The sequence below is a fragment of the Perca fluviatilis genome, chromosome 19, assembly GCF_010015445.1.
Source record: "Perca fluviatilis chromosome 19, GENO_Pfluv_1.0, whole genome shotgun sequence".
Taxonomy (NCBI): domain Eukaryota; kingdom Metazoa; phylum Chordata; class Actinopteri; order Perciformes; family Percidae; genus Perca; species Perca fluviatilis.
The window spans coordinates 15,785,690-15,803,676 of NC_053130.1; the positions used below are offsets into that span (position 1 = coordinate 15,785,690).

At 37.2% G+C, this 17,987-nt stretch overlaps 2 protein-coding genes across 4 annotated transcripts; both read left to right on the forward strand.

Annotated features, from left to right (window-relative positions):
• Nucleotides 1-4,386: 4,386 nt before the first annotated feature.
• Nucleotides 4,387-8,392, forward strand: LOC120547687 (polymeric immunoglobulin receptor-like). 3 transcript variants are annotated; one of them, XM_039783239.1, is made up of 9 exons: nt 4,387-4,438; nt 4,747-5,067; nt 5,176-5,505; nt 5,761-5,881; nt 5,998-6,092; nt 6,178-6,212; nt 7,244-7,321; nt 7,458-7,526; nt 7,650-8,392. In XM_039783239.1, exons 1-9 carry the CDS (start codon nt 4,393-4,395, stop codon nt 7,704-7,706), a joined length of 1,152 nt encoding a protein of 383 aa, XP_039639173.1. In that variant the 5' UTR covers nt 4,387-4,392; the 3' UTR covers nt 7,707-8,392. The 3 variants fall into 3 exon arrangements, with proteins under 3 accessions (XP_039639173.1, XP_039639174.1, XP_039639175.1); XM_039783240.1 differs by having other exon boundaries at nt 7,461-7,526; XM_039783241.1 differs by having other exon boundaries at nt 5,998-6,089.
• An 888-nt stretch (nt 8,393-9,280) lies between these two features.
• LOC120548468 lies at nt 9,281-17,826 on the forward strand. The gene is made up of 20 exons (XM_039784732.1): nt 9,281-9,373; nt 9,804-10,121; nt 10,402-10,710; nt 10,825-10,888; nt 11,138-11,232; nt 11,364-11,398; nt 12,561-12,617; nt 12,952-13,008; nt 13,403-13,461; nt 13,798-13,850; nt 13,961-14,077; nt 14,322-14,645; nt 14,907-15,206; nt 15,328-15,385; nt 15,487-15,584; nt 15,718-15,752; nt 15,851-15,907; nt 16,425-16,481; nt 16,642-16,716; nt 16,812-17,826. Exons 1-20 carry the CDS (start codon nt 9,328-9,330, stop codon nt 16,872-16,874), a joined length of 2,277 nt encoding a protein of 758 aa, XP_039640666.1. The 5' UTR covers nt 9,281-9,327; the 3' UTR covers nt 16,875-17,826.
• Nucleotides 17,827-17,987: the final 161 nt, after the last annotated feature.

The following is a 17,987-nucleotide window of genomic DNA, read 5'->3' on the forward strand; positions in this document are numbered from 1 at the left end:
CTACGTTCAGACTGCAGGCAAAAGTGGCCCAGATCTGATTCAAGTGACCAGGTCAGACTTCTTCACAAGTAGTGTGAACACTCAAATCTTGCCCAGATCTGATTTTTTCAAATCAGATTTAGACCACTTCCATATGTGGTTCTGAATCAGACCCAGGTCTGATTTTTTTCAATGCGGTTGCAGTGTGAACAATTAAGGCAGATTTGATGCGACTTTTACGTCAATCTACTGTACATTGGCATTTGTCACAAATATACACCGGCGGGAGTTCCCTAGACACAGACAGTAAAATTAAAAACTTGACTAGGCCTACAAAATGGAGAACAGTGATGGAGCAAGTCAATGGAGAGAGAGTGAGGTGTTAGACCTAATTATGGGGAGATACTGTAATTCAATCAAAACTAGAAGGATCATACCGTATCCGTTTTTGAAAAGCTATAACCCTGCGAAAGGCCAAAATAGCCAATTTGGCTCTCTTTCTCTTCATTCTTCTCCTCCTCAGCACCTGCTCGTTACATTACATTTTGAAACTAGAAATGCAAGCAGTTATGAATGGGGTCCAAGCCTCCCCGGCGCCAGTCCCCCCTGGCGCAGCTAAGCACACACTGAAGCGGAGCCCGCGAAAGGAGAACCCAAAGCACGATGGCGGCGAAGCAAAAGTCAGGAAATTTGACCAAGTGCGAGCTCCAAAGTCTGTAGTGAAATGCAATTGCAAATTTCCTCTTCATAGCGTAAAAGGCCAAAACACTCCTACCTCAATTAAAGCGCCCCCTAAAGGGCGATCATCACCAAATCTGGTGGAGAGCCGCAGAGTGGCATGTCGAAGAATAATCTCAAGTTTTGTGATGATAGCATTTACTGCAGCAGAGATATTTAATTGCAAATGATTCCCATTTAAATGCATTGACTTATTTGCCAAAAGGCCTCTACGTTCATTATTGCGCCCCCTAACGGCCGATTTTCACCAAATTTGGTAGGGAGGCTTGGAGTGGGATGTCGAACAACAATACCGAGTTTTGCTCCGATACCTATTAATTTGGCCGAGATATGCTAACGTTCGTGTTTTGTGGCTAGCTACGAAAATTAGTTTGCTTGTAAATTGCGAATGGTGTAACGTAGCAAAATTCTTTTGATAACTTTAGGTCAGGTCCGTATGGAGATGCTGCCTGCCAAGTTTCGTACCAATATCTCACACGGCCTAGGACGAGTTCGAAACGTTGGTTTTGCGCATTGCGTGATATTGCGAAAAAACTTCTTAACACAGATGGGCGAGGCCTATGTCATCAGACTCAGATGGATTCAAGGAACACGTGGATATAAGGGTTTCTAATCTGCGATGTAGACTGTGGGACGTTTTACGTCATTATAGCGCCACCTAGTGGTGCATGTGTGTAATTTTTGGTAGGTAAGGTCCATGACCCATTGTCCATCTACGCTGTAAATTTTAAGTTGCTCACATTAGTGTAAGTGGTGAATCCAAACCTGGGTCCCATAAACTTTTTGTACTTGTAGCGCCCCCTAGTGGCAAATTTTTGTGAAACTGGTTGCGGAGCCTTAGAGGGTCATGGCAAACAAGATTCTAAAGATTCGCGATGATACCATTTATTGTGGCCGAGATATGGCAATGTTTGTGTCTTCGTAGCTAGCTACACAAATTTGGTTGTGCGTAATTCACGAAATTTTCATCCGACAAAAATTCTTTTGATAACTTTTTGTCAGGTCGGTCTGGAGAGGCTACGTACCAAGTTTCATGCAGATCGGTCGCACGGTCTAGGAGGAGTACGAAAAAGCAGGTTTACGATAAATCGCGATTTCTCACTCCTAAAAGTCTAGGCGGAAATGGGCGTGGCCTATACCACGTGATTCAGCTGGATTCAGTGAACGCATAGATGTATGGCTTTGGAATGTTGGGTGTACGGTGTGGGAGTTATAAGGCCAAACGCGTTTTTTCTGCTATAGCGCCACCTAGTGGCTGAATGTTTTTGTCCGAGGTCCTTGCGGTGATCTGGACCAGTCCTGAAAACGGCACCCCCCCACCATGTACGGTTTAGGCTGTAGAATGTGGTTTATCGGCGGAAGAATAATAAGAAACCTTAGGAAAGCAATAGGGTTCCACAGCCCTGCTGTGCGAACGGCGTATCTTTGCTACCGCCGATTCTTCCAGCCTCAGGCTTGGAAAGCGAAAATGCTTACTTCCTCCATAACCTCCCTAACTTTAGTGCAACAGCGTGCTGCGTCTGAAGTCATTAGGGCCCGAGCACGAAAGTGCGAAGGAACCTATTGTTTTTCGTCAGATTATTATTTTTCGAGTCCTTTGTCGCATTTTTGAGGGCGTTAGCATGCACGAAAACTCCAAAAAATTTGCACACCTGTCACAACTGGTGAAAATTGCAAAGTTCTGTAGTGCTTGGCCTCGGGTGTTGCCAGGGGGCTCCATAGCGCCCCTTAACGTGCACCTTAATTCCGAAAAAAGTAAGAAGTTAATATACCAACTTTTGAGGGAACATAGGTCTCATCTTGAACTCCATGGAGCTATTTTTAGAAAAAATTACAAAATTCAAAAATTTCCAAAATCTTGGTTTTCGTGCAAAAATCTTCATTATACGAACACTTGTTTGAGGACTTTAGGATGCACGAAAACTCTCAAAATTTTGCAGCCATGTGCAGAATATTAAAACTCTTTCATCTGAATACACATTTAGGCCTGGGAGTGGTATGGTTGCTTTATAGCGCCCCCTAATTGGTTTTAGCCCTTGGGCACATTTTTGACGGCCTCAATATATATGAAAACTCACAAAAATTGGCGCCAACATAAACACCTGGGAGCTTTGTGATCCTGTACAGCGATTTGGGCCATACCTGTAAGCGGGCTCCATAGCGCCCCCTAAGGCGTGGAAGGTCTTAACTTGGACAAAGTTGCTCCGATCTTCACCAGATTTAATACCCATATTGCTCTAATCATTGCAGACATATTTCCCATTTACCTTCATTAGCTCCGCCCCACCGGAAGGCGGCCATTTTTAATTATGAATTTTTCAGGTGTTTTACATTCTTTCGAACTCGTCCTAGGCCGTGATTTCAATCTTCTTGAATCTTTGCAGGTACTATCTGTTGACCCTCATGATGAAAAGTTATCCAGAGAATTTTGATAGTTGAAAAAATGCGCAAGTTATAGCAACTTCCTTTCTAAACAGGAAGTTGCGTTATCTTGGCAACAATTATTCCGATTGTCCCGACACTTGACAAAGTTGTTCCTCATGGCTGGTTCAGCATCTGTGCCAAAGTTGGCGGCAATCGGCCATTAGATGGCGCTGTTTACATTTTTTTTAATTAATCAGCAAAATATTGACATTTGGGAAGCCTACTTTGTCTAACTACTCCTGGGACGTGAGTCCGATCGGCATGAAAACTTGCATGTAGACTAGGAGGACCCTCATGACAAAAAGTTATCAAAAGAATTTTAGCTAAAACAATGCGCAAGTTATGGAGGACCAACTTCCTGTAGGTGGTTGTGGAAACAGGAACAGTTGTATCTTGCATACGGTTATTCCAATGGACACAAAACTTAAGAAAGTTGTTCCTCATGTGCCAATGAGGCTGTTTGCCAAATATGTCGTCAATTGGCCTTTAGATGGCGCTGTTTAAATTTTTTTAATTAATTAGCTAATTTGCTTTGAGCGAAACCTACTTTTTTTAACTCCTCCTAGAGCGTGAGTCCCATCTGCACAAAAATATACACGTTATCTCGGTGGACCCTCGGGACAAAAAGTTATCAAAAGAATTTGGATAGCTAACACAATGCACAAGTTACAGAAGACCAACTTCCTGTAGGGGTAGTCGAAACAGGAAGTTGCATATCTTACCAAGATTTATTCTGATTGCCACCAAACCTGACACAGATGTTCCGCATAGGGGCTTGAGCATCCATGCTAAAACAATGCGCAAGTTATGGAGGAACAACTTCCTGTAGGTGGCTGTTGAAACAGGAACGGTTGTATCTTGGCAAAAGTTATTCAGATTTACATGAAACTTAGAATGTGTGGTCTACATGTGATGTTGCGTTTGCCAGTACCCCCCAATGCAAGAAGCGAGGGCCCATCATCGCTGCTTGCAGCTTTAATTGTTATTGTTCTTTTGCACATGTGGGTCAGTTCAAAACCACAAACAGTTTACACTGGAATCTGATGCCACATTTTAAAAGGTAATGTGAACAGCCAAACAAAAAATCAGATCTGAGTAAAAAATCTGAATTAGGCATTAAGACTTGCGGTGTGAACGTAGCCTATTTACAGTAGAACCACATGAACAGTGTCAAAAATGAGGAAGTGACCGAGTTAGAATTACCCACCATAATATTGAAAGTGCCCATTCACTCATGACATTGTGGCAGGCATGACTTCCTTATATGTGTCTCACCTAATACTCGCCGGACTCATAGGTAGGTCAAGCCTTAATAAGAACACTATGTATAAATACTCAGGTTTATAATTAAAAGAATATTGTTGGTACTGTTATGTTGCTGTGGAGTAATACAATTTGAATCTTAAGTGACAACAAGCCACTAGGCTAATACATATCATTAAAGTTGTTCTTTGATAAAAAAAACAGTTAGGTCATGAGACTAAATGTAATAGCCTAGATGTGTTGTGTAGCTATGTCACTGAGTGACCTGTAACTGATTGTGTGATATACACAATGCATTTGAGTGCACCACTGTAAAATAAGTGTCTGCTGTTGTTTTGTCAGGAATTCACAGTAAAATTGTTACAGTGAGTAAAGCATCAGTCGAGGCTGGAGGCTCCATCTCCATCCCATGTCTCTATGAGTTGGGCTACATTAACCATGTGAAATACTTGTGTAAAGGTAATACTTGGCAATCCTGCTCATATGCAGTTAAAACAAACCAGCCACATCATTCTGAAAAGTTTTCAATCTCTGATGACACAAACCAAAGAACGTTCACTGTGACTATTAATGATCTGACGGATGATGGCGGTAGATACTGGTGTGCTGTGGAGAAAAGAACATTGGATGTTAAACAACGTTTTGAGCTGTCAGTCACCGCAGGTAAAATCCATTAAATGTTTTAAACACACAAAGATGTTGGATTTTCACTTACATTTCTCAGATAATACAGTCAGACTATGCTTTATTTTGTATTGTGCTTTATTCAAGGTATGCCAAGTCTGTACGTGGACCATCAGGAAATTACAGCATTTGAAGGAAGAAGTGTGACTGTCAGGTGCTACTGTAAATATTCAAAAGTAACACAGTGGTGCAGGCTGGGCAGCACCTGTGTGTCAGATCAGACTGGATCAATAGATGGAACAACAGTGACCATCAATGAAAGTGTCCCAAATGGTTTCACTGTGACTATGATGGAACTAAAGACAGAGAGCAGTGGCTGGTATTGGTGCAAAAATGGAGACTTTCAGATGCCAGTGCATGTAACTGTTCATGAATTAACAACAACTACTACAACTACATTGAGCCCCAGTACAGCAAGTAAGATACTAGGCATTCTCTATTTTCATAAATTAGTGATCTATCTTAAAAATGAATTCATTAAGTGGACACAACAAAGGTAACACAAATCAAACCTCGAAACAATGCCTGTTAATCTCGCAGAATAGAATATATTAATGCCCTTTACCTTGAAAATCGGGGAACTGCAGTATAATTTAATAATATACAATGTAACAACATATTGATATCATCTACAATGTAGATTTACATGATTTTTCACATGTATTTACTCAGACTTTACAGGGACACTTCCAACCACTACCCAGCATTCCTCCCTGCTTACAAGTGCAGAGCCACATACAGCTCAGGCCACAAACTCCACCGTAAACAGGGCAGGCGGAGATGAACAAAAGAGGTTTTGTTTCATAAATTAAACCTATAATTTCAGACATTATACGTTTTGAAAAAATGTTCACCCCTTTTTTAATTTTGTTTTATTAAATGTACCTCTGATCTACATCTATCTTCTAGTTCCGCTATTGTGACGATTCTCAGCACCACCCTCGTCTTACTGCTGTTGGTTGTTCCCGCTGCCTTTTTTGGATGGAGGATGATGATAAAATGTAGTAAGTCTGTTGTAAACTCTGCTAAAAACCAATTCAGGAATAACATATCTATTTTAAAACATCTTTACAAATCCATGTGTTTTAGATAAGACCAAGCCGGAGGGGTCTGACATCACTGTGGTAAGATATAGCCTTGTGTTTCCCATTATTAGTATGGTAATAAATATATGGTCATCTTCATTACTGGCATACAGGTATTTTCTCTTTGCTTTTTATGTTTTATAGTGTGTCCAAATTTGGACTGATCATACAACAACACATGAAGTAAACAGCATTTAAGGAACATGACCAGTCAAGTGTATAATATACCATGCGTCTGAGTGAACTACACTGAGTGTGAATTGATGTCTATAAATGACCAGATCTAGATCAGCATAATTAGAATCTAGTGCAAATAAGTCCCCAATAAAGTACTCGCTGCTCAATGCTGTGGGTAAACTAACTGTACTCTAATAGCTGTGACCCATCACATTCTGTGACAGAGGGTCAACAATGAGGAAAAAATTTATAATGTGATGCTGTGATGCTATGGAAATACTATGGAGTTACTATTTTTGGTAACAGCAATCACAGTACAATATATGACCCTAGCAAAAAAACATTTGCAGTGACAATTTAGCCTCAAATCCTCATCAGGTCGGTAAATCCGATTAAAAAAAACATCTAATTCAATGGCATCAAATTTAAAATAAATAAATTGCAGTGATAATGTTTCTTCTCGTCTTGCATATTATGTCCTGCTCTTAACAGCACTGTCACAGACTAAAGTAGGGTAAACGTATAGGCTGTGCGGGGAAAACAAGTGTGATCTTTTAAACCAAAAGAGGAAATGAGATATCCTGTATAGAATTCTCCTCACAAATGTAAAACTCTAGATCATATACATCTAAGGAAGTTGTACTTACATTTAGAACTGGGTTTGGAAGGGGTTAATGGCAGTCCTGTTGGAGATACCTAAGGTTAATCAGTATTCAACATAACACGAACATATACACTCCAGAATGGCAGACCTCTGACATGCAAAGCGACTTGTCGAGTTATATTCAAATTAACCAAACAATTGTGCGTGTTTTAGACAGGAGAAAGCAAACAATTGTAACATAACGTAATATACGATGAGATTAATGTCAAATTTCTAATTCATCCTTCAGTGCTCACAAATTGGAAGTGATCCTGATGTGCACTACGCTACCATTGTTCACAATCAACATGTAGGGGCCCAGCAGAAGGTAAACAAGAGGGGAACATCTTGTTTTGTTTAACACGATATAACAAAGAGCACTGCCTTAGAACACATTTGCCTACATTTGTATGTGTTTGTCTTTCCTCTGACATTGTATCATGCTGACTGTGAATCTCATCCAGCAGAATGATATACCCAAAGAGAGTGTGACATACAGTACCATTGTAATAAAGGATAGTGAGCGACAAATGGTATGTCATTACTTCCAAATTCATATAGGCATCTCAATACGTCAACTCCAATGCATTATTGTTGCTATGATTAGTCTATAACTATTCAGCGTTCTCTTTTCTGTGCTTGTTTTCTCTCATTAGACTGAACCAGTAGATGGAAGTGTGATCTACAGCACACTAAAACATAATAAGTGCTAATGAGCAGAAAAGATGGGAGGACTTTAATCCAGCAAGTGCTGCATCACTGATGAAATAATTTCGATGTACTGTGGTGGAAGTTTCATGCAGCAGAGTAAAGATGTCTTCAATAACAAAGATGAGGAAAATCAAACTTTCTTTGTTTGTTTTATTACTTTCAAGCAGAAACATAACTTTCACAAAACATCAGAGTGCAATGTGGAAGAGTCATAAGTATTATTGCTCGAGAGTGGACAGCTGGTTTCACCGCACTTCTGCAGAGTGCAGAGAAAGAGCTCTCAAAGTACATGCAGAAAGTCAGTCTCTTTTATACACAGAAAGCAAAGAACTCTTGAATAGGAAACCCAATGGTCAACGGTGTATGACACCTAGAAAACAGGAACAGCTAAAAGGGTATAATTTATGAAGCCTTAAGAGCAGCAAACATCTGAATGCACTTGTCAAGGTTCAATCCATGTCTCGTCACTCTCCCGCTTCTATGTCTGAACATTTGCTGTCTCTATGACCCTTAGGTCAAGCCACAGTATATGCAATGTCTATTTTAGCACATAATGGTGGTGCATTATCACAAAGAAACAGTTTCCCCTTTTGCACTAGATTACGTTTTCAATAGTGTTCATATGTTCTCTTGTTACAAATAAGCATGATTATACATTTTCCATTACAGTACACTTCATTAGTAGTATCGTACAACATTTTGGATAAACCCAATCAACCCAACAGTCTATATTGGAAACTTGTGCAATTTAGGGACTTTCAGTCACCAGTGTAATTTTGTGCAAACCTGCACACATGCACTGTATCAAATAATGTTGAAAAATGTGATCAAATTGTCTCCCCCACACACACACACACACACACACACACACACACACACACACACATGCTAAGACTCCAAAGTTAAAGGTGTAATGTGGAAAATGTGTCTCTGTCAGTTTGACACATTAAGCAAGAGCAACAGTTCAAGGTCACTAAAATTTACAATTTAGGAAGTGGCTTTGTGAGTACAACCCATGTATTTTTACAGTTTCTCCATCCACCGAGTTGACATCTTGCCTTTGAAGACAATCATGATCCAGAAAGGACCTTTATGAATTTTCATCCCTAATCCTCCTCCACTCACTGGCTTTCACAAGGTCCTCTACATTATGCAATTACATAGGATTATCTGATTTTTTATCAATAATCTCCAGTTCATGTAATGTTCGATCCAATAGCATATATATATTGGGCACAATTAAAAAACAGCTGACTCAATTACTTTATGAAATGAATATGAATTTTGATTCTGTGTAAAGTGTTACCCTTTATTATTGTGCAAATAAAAAATTTTTAAATTTTAAATTTAAAATTATACATGATAGCTATTATTTTTTATCTCAATCATTTTATTTTTTCCGTCAATGTAAAGCACTTTGTAACTCAGGTTTAATATACTCACATAATGAAAGCAAAATGTAGCTGCATAATTAAGTACTTCATCATCACACCAAATTAACCTAACTGCAATAAAAGAAAGAGGAAGAGAGATTTCAACAGTTGCAATTGCATGTTTAGTAATACCAGGAAATACAAAATTAGTTTGCCAGGTGGTTTTGTCTGATTTTGCTCACTTACCAACATGGCTGTTCATCTCAGAGTTCTTCTCATCCTCACCGGATTCACAGGTCAGTCACAGGGGTCATTGTACATGTACAGATGTTTAGTCTTATGCTTGAGCTGGTAATGTAAATTCTGTGATTTTTAAATTGTCTTCAAATTATATCTAATGTCGAGACGTGTAAGAGGAATACTGGTAGCTATATATGCAGACAAATGTTGTATTTGCTCTTGTTGCAGGAATTTACAGCATAACTACAGTCAGTGAAGGCTGGAAGTTCAATCTCTATCCCATGTCTCTATGGCTTACAATACATGAACCATGTGAAATACTGGTTCATGTATTTCACATTGGGGTGTTCTAAAACTTTTGACCAGTAGAGTGTGTGTGTATATATATATATATACACACACACACACACAATATAACAATAGGCAGGTCATATGAAGGAAGATTATTGTATATGAATATAACCTTTTTAATTGTTCTTGTTGCAGGAATTCACAGCATAACTACAGTCAGTAAAGTGTCAGCGAAGGCTGGAAGCTCAATTTCTATCCCATGTCTTTATGACTCAAAGTACATAAACCATGTGAAATACTTGTGTAAAGGATATTATTGGAGCTCCTGCTCCTATATAGTCAAAACAAACCAACAAAATTCAGGAAGATTTTCAATCTCTGACGACAACACCCGAAGAATCTTCACAGTGACTATAAAAGAACTGGCAGATGAGGATACTCATTATTGGTGTGCTGTGGAGATTAATGGAGGGGCAGATGTCAAAGAGTATTTTCACCTGTCTGTCACCAAAGGTAAGAGCCCTTAAAGCATATTTATGCACATTTCAAATCCAATTTAAGAATTTGTTTGGAAAAACACCAAGCAGGTTTTTAATTTTTGCGACAAAGAGTGATTATTTTCTTATGTACTTCTTCAGTCAAAAGTAAGAGTAGCCTACATGTTAAATCAAAAGGGATTATTTATCTACCCGATGTAACCACTGTACGAATGCAAAACATATTTGAAGCATCACCATATCTACAAGTTATTAAGCTACCTACAATGTCCTATTACATTTGTTTTTTCATTAAGATACACCACATCTCTATGTGGATCATCAGGAGGTTACAAGTTTGAATGGAGATAATATAAGCATCAATTGTTCCTATATTAACACTGGAGAAACGAAGTGGTGCAGGCTGGGCAGATCCTGTGTGACGGGGTGGTCTGGATCAATAGATGGAACAAATGTGACCATCAGTGAAGGGGCCCCCAGTGTTTTTACTGTGACTATGAGTGGACTGAGGACAGAGAGCAGCGGCTGGTATTGGTGTGCCAAAGGAGACTTACAGATGCCAGTGCATGTAACTGTTTCAGAGAGACCTACCACTATAAGTACTAGTAAGTGATTGTAAGTTATAAATGTATGTCAAGTACAACCATTTGGAAACGTTTTGGTGGTATTACTGCCATATTACAGTACTTTATTATTCACTGTCCTGTTTCGAATTATAGCCACAATTGGAACAACAAGACGTTTAACCAATCCTAATCACATCCTTGGAGACGGACGGCAGAGGTCAGTCTTTGCCTTTGCATGCATTTATTTAATTATTTAATTTAGTCATTGTAAGTCAGTCCTTTATACAGTACATCATTTTAAAGACATATTTTATAACTTAGACTGATGAAAATAAGATGGATTAGTTATAATGAAAATTTTGCTAAAAGATTAATAGATTTTACATCATATTTTAGCATTGTCTGTACAAGAACAGGCTATTTATCTTAACTTATTTGTATTGTGTGCTCAAAATGTATGCTGCAGTGCTTATACTCACCTAAAGAGCCTCATCATCAGTCTGAGTTTGCTGATCTCTATAATGGTGGCCTTGTTGATCTGGTTTATGTTGAGAAGACACAGTAAGTCAAAGTCTGAAGTTTGGTCAATTTAATTGATGCCAAATATGTTTGTAATTCTTAAATATTTTCACTTTAAGTTTAGATTATTGTTCATTGTCATTGCATTGATGTTTTCATTATTTAACTTTTAGAACAGACCAAAGCAGAATCATCAGCCACGACAACGGTAAAATATGGATACATTTCCCAATATATTTCTTTAGAAAGACGGTTATACAGAGCGACAGAACATGGAGGAAAAGGTGCAATCTTGGTCATTTACTTTATTGAAACCAAAAGTTTGTAAAAGTTAATTGTACAGTGTAAAATTGTTCCAGCATCTTTTTGGGTTTTTAGTAAAATATCTTGAAAGCTATTGAATGTATTGCCTTAAAAATTGGTAAAGATAGTGCCTAGAAAAAGACTTTGGATGACTTTGGTGATCCCCTGACTTTTTAGTGCCGTCAAATTATCAATTAAAATAACTCAACATCTGCTAGATTGGGAGCCATTGAATTGTGTACAGACATTCATGGTTCCTAGACTATGCATCCTAATGACTTTGGTGATCATCTAGTTCCACCATGAGGTTGACATTTTGGTTCAGGAAGTGAAATGCCTCAAGCTTCACAGCACCCTTTAATTGTGGTTTCTTAATTGCACTTTAGAAGGCATTACGAAATGCATTATCATGTATTATTTATTTATTTATTCTTATCTTATCTGTTCGTATTTGTATCTTGTCCGTGAACTGTCCTTTGTGCTGCTCTTTGTGCCTCTTAATTGTCCCTCGGGGACAAATAAAGTTATTTGAATTGAATTGAATTGAACAAATGTTGGGTAGATAGCCATGAAATGTGGTATTGACTTTTATGGATTAATTGTAATAACATTTTTGATCCCTCAACTTTTTATCTAGCAGCATCAGGTCACCATTTCAATTTGTCTAATACTTTGGTTTGGTTTCTGACCAAATTCCTTTTGTCAGCTGTTTTAGTTATTTAGTCAACTCTATCCTTATTTTTATTCTAGTTTTGATCAACAAAAATACTTGACCTTTTTAGTCAGGTTTTAGTCAAGACAGAGAATGAGCATTTTGGTCAAACGTCAGCACACTGCTTCTGGGTTAAAATGTATCCAATTCATTTTAGCCTAAACAAACTAGTACTGAAAATTGGTGAAGAAATGACTTGTGAATGGTTGTGGTAGTGTTGTACTTTACTGTGTTTTATTAGGAAGTGTTTGTATGTGTTTGAATATGTTGACTATTATTGCATACATGGTAATTCATTTTTTTTTATATCTCTTTTATTAATATTTTTTAATATGCTTTTTATCCTTCAACACAGGCTGAAGAGGAAGTAACATACAGTATTGTTAAACACAAGACAAAAACTTCAAGCCAGGTAACCCATAACTGCACCTAGAAATCAGGTGTAAAAGAAATAAATAAATAAATCAGTTAATACATAGTCCCTTTGCAGAAGTGTATAAGCTGCAGGACTATTACAGATGGATTTTGAATATTTCTATTAGATTAAATACATCTTAATTTGCTATATTGTTCTTGTGGATTTTTATCAAGAGAATACAGTAATTATTATCAGAAGTCAATGTAATGTTTGCCTTTAAAGGAAAGTATTTTATATGAAAATGTAACTATTTAACATAGGTGGAAATTTTAATCTAATTAAACTCTGTCTTTCTGTAAATTACATTTTCTTTGCCCCTTTAACACAGGCTGAAGAGGAGGAAACATACTGTAATGTTGGGAACATGAGAAAAACATCACCCCAGGTAACCCTAACACAAAAAAAAACATAATTTATGTAAACAATACACTAAAAGACAGACACTTAAAACAAACGTCTTATTTCGTTAGTGCAGCTGAATAAAACACTTTGAAAAAAATCAAAAATGGAACATGTTCTCTGTTTAATATCTCTCCCTTACCCAGAGATCTGAAAGTGATGTGGAGCTAATGAACACAAAAAACAGCCCTGTGATTACAATAAAGCAATAAACTGTAAAAAGAGTAAATATTAAAAGACATATTGTTTCTCGCTACTTGTATTTCAGTCATTTCAAATCATTTTGTTTAAAATTTTCTAATGTATTCTTTCTCAGATTCCAACTATTTGAACCTTGCTCTTCCATCCTAATTGAAATATTTGCTTCTGGTCGCTAACAGGTTGAAGCAGAGGATAAGGATGTTACATACAGCACATTGGCTCAGCACCACCAAAAAATGTAAATGTTTGACTGGTTTTCTTTGGACTACAGTGTTGCAAGGTGTTGTCTGCTGTTATCATTTGGTTGTGCAGTCATTTCTTCCTTCTCTTTTTTCATTTGTAGCTGTTAGAGCTTTTTTTCTAACCCTTCACTGCATAGTTGCAAAACATTTCCAGTCTATGCCTGTCTAATTTCATTTGCAACAAAAGTGATCTGAAACCATCACGAGAAACAAATAAGTAGTAAGTCTGTGTACATGATATTTTCGTTATTTAACTTAGTTAAGTAAAATAAATTATGATCGTATTGACAATGTTATGACTGCCATGTTTTAAATAAATAAACACAATTCAGTCCATACACCTGGAGTGCTGATCTTTTCTTTGGAAATGGGCGACTTACACCGAGTCTCCAGTAAACTATATTGGGGAAGTACGCTCTTGCTCCATAGATACTTACAGTACATACATAATCTAACTAACCAATGTAAGGCAACTTCCTTACAGTGCATAATTAGCAAAATTAGGAAGAAGAAGATCAGTCTTGCATTGCACTGGTTCATGTGGTTTTGTCTGCTCGATCACCAACATGGCTGTTCATCTCAACTTTCTTCTCCTCCTCACTGGACTCACAGGTCAGGAACAGGAATCATTTTATAACTGTGTATGTATTGTTTGCTTCTAATAGTTATGTCAAAAGATGATGATAATGATAACTGACAGTTAGACAATATCCTTCAGTTTTGTATTTTATACATTTTGAAGACTGTGATGGCCTAATATGTAAAACAATAGCGACAGTAATATAAACAATAGGCAGGTCATATGAAGGAAGATTATTGTATATGAATATAACCTTTTTAATTGTTTTTGTTGCAGGAATTCACAGCATAACTACAGTCAGTAAAGTGTCAGTGAATGCTGGAAGCTCAATTTCCATCCCATGTCTTTATGACTCAAAGTACATAAACCATGTGAAATACTTATGTAAAGGATATTATTGGTCATTCTGCTCATATTTAGTTAAAACAAGTCAACCAAGTAGTTCAGGACAGTTTTTAATCTCTGATGACAAAAGCCGAAGAATCTTCACAGTAACTATAAAAGATCTGACACATGAGAACGCTGGTTATTATTGGTGTGCTGTGGAGATTAATAAAGGGGACGATGTCAATAAGTATATTTACCTGTCTGTCACCAGAGGTAAGAGACCTTAAAGCATCTTTATTTATTATTATTTATTATCTTTATACACATTGTAAGTCCTTTATGAAATTTTAACACTGAGCGGTGCTCATCAGTTTTATGACAGAGACTAATTATTTTGATACTACAATTACTTTATCGTTCTCACTTCATCATTATGTACCAGATGTAATGATATGCAAGTCATATATAAAACATCACCAGCATGTACCAATTAGGCTACTCACACATTTTCTTTGAATGCTGTTCTCCATTAAGGTATACCCAGTCTCTATGTGAAGTATCAGAAGTTAACAGGATTTAATGGAGATAATATAAGCATCAATTGTTCCTATACTAACACTGGAGAAACGAAGTGGTGCAGGCTGGGCAGCTCCTGTGTGACGAAGTCGTCTGGATCAATAGAGGGAACAAATGTGACCATCAGTGAAGGGGCCCCCAGTGTTTTTAATGTGACTATGAGTGGACTGAGGACAGAGAGCAGCGGCTGGTATTGGTGTGCCAAAGGAGACTTACAGATGCCAGTGCATGTAAATGTTACAGAGAGACCTACCACTAGTAAGTACTACAATTTTAAAAGTACAGCTGTATGTAAATTATTTGATTTAACACAGAAGAGATATTAGGAATAAATATTGTCATTTTACTCTACATATCATTGTCTTGTTTTGCATTAAAGCCACCCTTGCAACAACAAGCCATTTAACAACCTTATCACTCACTCCTGAGCCTGTCAGGTCAGAAGCTTTCACTTTTGCATGCAACTACATTGGTGAACTGTTTAATAAACAAGTATGTTTATTTTATTTGCATTGTGTGCTTAAAATGTATCCTGCAGTGCTTTCGTTGATCTAAAGCACTTCATCATCCCTTTGAGTTTGCTGATCTTCATTGTAATGGTGACCTTGCTCATCTGGTTTATGGTTAAAAGACACAGTAAGTAAATGCTGATGAATCCAGTTCATACCAAATGTATTTGTAATTCTTAAATATGCTTACTATAAATGTAGATTATTGTACATTATTGTCATGAGCATTGATAGTCACGTTGTCATTGCTTCACTTTTAGAACAGACCAGAGCAGATATATCCGCTACAACAACGGTAAGATATGAGTAAGCACTGATGGATAGTAACTGAATTGAGCAACTCTGTGATCACAAATACAGGAATATGTTCTGTTCTGTGCTCCTTCAACACAGGCTAAAGAGGAAGTGACGTACAGTACTGTGAAGAAAAAGAAAAAAACTTCAAGCCAGGTAAGAAAATGTATGAAAATGATTGCAGCTGAATCATCTATTTCTTTTCTTTTTTTTAACCAAGACCCTCCCCATTATTATTCATATTTTCTTTGGACTATTGTACTAGTAAACTTGTATGGTAATTCCTCTCATGTGCACCTGAAAAAGGTTTACTATATCTCCAGGCACTGGACCTTGGGGGACAGGCCTCCATCGCTGCCCCCTCCCTCTGGAACTCTCTCCCTCAAGCATTCAAAACTGCACTCAAAATCCACCTATCCAAATCCACTTTGTAATCTTGTAATTAATTGTCATTGTTGTAGTTGTGTTGTTGCATATTTGTATGGCTTTTACTGCCTTTGATTTCCTTTTAAAAGCGCTATATAAAATCTATTATTTATTATTATTACAATTATTATGAAATGGTTCATACTTACTATTTTAACAAAGGGTGTCATGTTGATGTAACCTAATCTAGTCTAATAAAATGGTGTATGCTTTTATTTGACTAACATTTGGTTTGCTTCCTGATCAGGCTGAAGAGGAAGTAACAAACAGCAATGTTAGGCATATGGGAAAAACTTCAGACGAGGTAGCCCTAAACCAGTAAAACTACAACTTGTATTACACAATAGAAGTACACAAAAAGACACATAAGTACACTCCAACAGCATTTATTATTTCATCATACACATTTGGAATTGAATGAAGCAAAACAAATTGATAATATTTGTCTCTTCTTTCTTATCCAGAGGTTAGATGCTAAGAGTGATGTGGATGTGATGTACAGCTCTGTGGTTATTGTACGACAACAAATTCCAAAAATGGTAAATTTTAGGAAATCCAATGTGGTGGTGGACTCTTAGTGTGGTAAATCTTTGATCATTCTTCCTAATTGTCATTTTCTTTTGTTGTGCAACAGGTTGAAGCAAAAGATGAGGATTTAACACATAGCAGAGTGGCTCAGCATCAGCAAAATCTGTAAATGTTACCCCTACATCTTATCCATCCGTCTATCACTGGACTCTTTTAGATGACACTGCTGCAATGTGTCATCTGTTCTTTGGTTTTAAAGTAACTTATTTATTTAAATTTTACTTATCTTTTTTTTATTTAAAAGGGTTTACATAGGGTCTAATAAGGTTTACAGATTGAAGTGTCATTGGCAAGACCCCAAATTACTGCCGATACTGCCAATTGGTGTTTGAATGTGCATGAATGTTTATCTGATGAGCAGGTGGCACCTTGTATGAAAGCCTCAGCCACCAGTGTATGAATGTGTATGTGAATGGTACCGGTTGTGTGTAAACCGCTTTGAGTAGTCGTTAAGATTAGAAAAGCGCTATATAATGCAGCTCAATTACATAAGGAGAGTGATATGGAAGGAATATGAAGTTATGTGGTTAAAGCAACAGACAAAGGGGAAATATTAAGATACCTTAACCCAGAAGTTCAGTATTTTCTGCAGACCATTTTGTTGGTGTCTCACCAAGTCAAAATAGTGCCCTTTAATTGTCACTTATTTTTTCTTCCAAACTGGCATCCTTTTTGCTTGCTTGCATAAATGATTTGCTCTTCCTTCCTCATTTTAATTTTAACAATTTTTACAACAGGGCTTTGACAAGTCTTTAGGCGTATATCCAATAGCCTACTACATGTATACTTGGGTTTACTGCTCTCACTTATTAGGCATAAATTCACAATAAGATCCTGATTTTCCTCTCATTTTCCTACCTATTTTCAGGATGTTTATAAAATCATACTGTATAGCCTATTAGCCACGTGTTTTAGGTTTGCTTTTTCTGTAAATACCATATAGGCTCTTTTCATTAAAAAAAAAAAATGATATTGCATGTTTGGTGAATAAGTTGTTTGGTGAATAAGTCATTGAAAGTCATTAAAAGTCATGTAACTGAATAAAGATAAATTTGCATCGAGAAGTACAAAATCATTTTATTCCACTTGGTTCGTGAAGTTGCAAATATCTGAAGGGGTTATTTGCAAAAAGTTAGTTTTATCTATTTTGATATCTTTTTATTTTTTATTTTGCACTCACAGTGTTAGTTTATTGGTTTTGGGAATGGCTTGTATCTGTTTT

Excerpts from the sequence above, each read along its gene's own strand:
- LOC120547687 (XM_039783239.1), top strand. The coding sequence starts at position 4,393 with ATGACTTCCTTATATGTGTCTCACCTAATACTCGCCGGACTCATAG. Across the intron at positions 5,506-5,760 it reads ATTGAGCCCCAGTACAGCAA|ACTTTACAGGGACACTTCCA; the intron begins GTAAGATACTAG and ends GTATTTACTCAG. Across the intron at positions 7,322-7,457 it reads ATGTAGGGGCCCAGCAGAAG|CAGAATGATATACCCAAAGA; the intron begins GTAAACAAGAGG and ends AATCTCATCCAG.
- LOC120548468 (XM_039784732.1), top strand. The coding sequence starts at position 9,328 with ATGGCTGTTCATCTCAGAGTTCTTCTCATCCTCACCGGATTCACAG. Across the intron at positions 15,207-15,327 it reads TACAGAGAGACCTACCACTA|CCACCCTTGCAACAACAAGC; the intron begins GTAAGTACTACA and ends TTTGCATTAAAG. Across the intron at positions 15,753-15,850 it reads ATATATCCGCTACAACAACG|GCTAAAGAGGAAGTGACGTA; the intron begins GTAAGATATGAG and ends CCTTCAACACAG.